We start from the raw sequence: 1,949 nt of genomic DNA, 5'->3' as shown, positions 1-1,949 counted from the left end.
AAAAAAATCCTCATTCTCGCATTCTTTCTTGCTCTCCATGAATAGATTTCTTCACTTGTCTAGGACACCACACGAGCCCAATCATAACGCTTCGTCTCCAGGGTAAAATGGACGGCTGTAGGGGTTGTACGGATGACCGTTATGACCGTTGGGAGGGTTTAACGGCTGGGCGTCGTCGGCGATATGGGCTCGATGCTCCGGCCGGTGGCGCTTGAAGTAGCCGCACTGTAGGGGGAGGTGCAGGGAAACCGTAATAATGATAAAAAAAAACAGGGAAAGAAAACATAAGGATAGTATGAGGAAGGAAAAACAACAATAATATTCATTGATCAAGCACAGGTTTTTAATCGTTTTCCCTAGTAGTCCCGCTGTTGGGGAGGTGCCGGGAAACCGCAATAAAAGCGAGGAAAACAATAATAGCAAAATTTTTCATCAAGTTGATATTCTGAAGTGTCTTTCTAAACAGCCGCACTGTGGGTAAGGTGCATGGAAACAATAATAAAAAGGCCGAAACAAAACAGTGATAACATGAGAGAAAAAATACTGATATAGCAAATAGTGTCACATAGTAATAGTTTCTAGGTGCCATTTGAAAAAGAATCAAGATAGTATATATTAAGGAAAAAGAAGTTGTGAAGGAGATATATACACTAGGAAAACCTACTAACAACACTAAGGTCAGATTCAGAGAGGGTAAAATCTTGCTACTTCTATTGGAAAAAAACGGTTGGATACTTCAGCTACAAAAAATGAGACAAAATATTAGATATAAAAGAATATCAGTCTGCAAAAAATATATATGGTGCATCAATAGGGCATTATGGAAATGCTATTAGCTCGGGTACCAATTCTTCAGTACCGATAAATTAAGGCAGAAATCAAATCTGAAACTCCACACTCATGCACCAAACAACGTACTGTGAAATGAATAGCGGAAGAATAAGTTGACAAAATGAAATTAAAGAAAGGCTTAGGCAGAGGCACATTGAGGCCGTCTCCGCTTGAAGAATCCCAGCTGCAAGGAAGGGGAAGAACAGGAGTCAAAATTCAGATTTGGAAGAGGTTCTTATACACACATCAATTTTGATCTGACAATATACTGTGCAATTCATCTGATGGATGATATCTGATAGTCTTAATTCCTATCCAGGTTTATATTTTCATGTTATTTATAGTGAGTCATATATCGTCTTTCTAGGCTGGAGCATGTTGGCGCCGTGATTTTAATCCACATCCAATGAGTTACGTTATCCATGCACGCGATCACGGGGATAGAGGTCCCATTTCCTCCAGTGTTCAAAATATGGCATTAGTTAAAATGAAAGAACAGCAAGAAGAGTGACTCTCGCACCAAAGGACGAAAGAGATTCCTTCAACAAGGGAGAGTCACCCCGTTATGGCAAAAGTAACCGCCCCGTTTTCAGTATAACGGAATCACAGCTCTAGGACACCCTAACGGAGAATGCTTACCTTCCACAGGATGAGGATAATGATAAGGAGGATGAGGACGCCCGCCATCGTGGCCAGGACGATAACCCACCAAGGGATGGGTGGGGCTTCGTCCAGGGACTTCGCAGGCGACACGTGCGTCGTGACGTCCAGGTCGCGTATCTGGGGAGGTCGTGTCGGATGGAGATAATGAGCTTTAAAATCATTAATTATAGGACTGCTTGCCTCTGTAATAATCATCACTACTCTTTCTTTGCTAACACCGTATCCTCACCATTGTTATCACATCTAACTACAAATCGAATCAATGAAAGGTACATTTCTGATCTCGTTTCGCTTTCTTACCGGGAGGTACTCTGGAATGACGCCATGCGGCAGGGCCTTCACTCTGGCCAACATGCGACTGGTGATGCTCACGTCGTCATACGGGTACTGTTGTCACGCCAGGTAATCCAGGTCAGCCACGTCCGCAGCGGATATTTTCAAAGAGTGGAGGAACA

General features: G+C 42.9%; 1 protein-coding gene across 1 annotated transcript in view; it reads right to left on the bottom strand.

Moving 5' to 3' along the window:
* Positions 1-6: 6 nt before the first annotated feature.
* Positions 7-1,949, bottom strand: part of LOC119594234 (integrin alpha-PS2-like) — a 126,991-nt gene continuing 125,048 nt past the window's right edge. The window contains exons 22-24 of the mRNA XM_037943304.1: positions 1,795-1,881; positions 1,471-1,611; positions 7-225 (exon numbers count right to left, since the gene is read on the bottom strand). Of these exons, the coding sequence (XP_037799232.1) occupies positions 82-225; positions 1,471-1,611; positions 1,795-1,881 (372 nt within the window). The 3' untranslated portion in view covers positions 7-81. The remainder of the gene's footprint in view (positions 226-1,470; positions 1,612-1,794; positions 1,882-1,949) is intronic.

Source organism: Penaeus monodon, chromosome 33, assembly GCF_015228065.2.
Source record: "Penaeus monodon isolate SGIC_2016 chromosome 33, NSTDA_Pmon_1, whole genome shotgun sequence".
In the NCBI taxonomy this organism is placed as follows: Eukaryota; Metazoa; Arthropoda; class Malacostraca; order Decapoda; family Penaeidae; genus Penaeus; species Penaeus monodon.
Note: the sequence above shows the minus strand (reverse complement) of the source record. Positions and strands in the feature narration are given on the sequence as shown.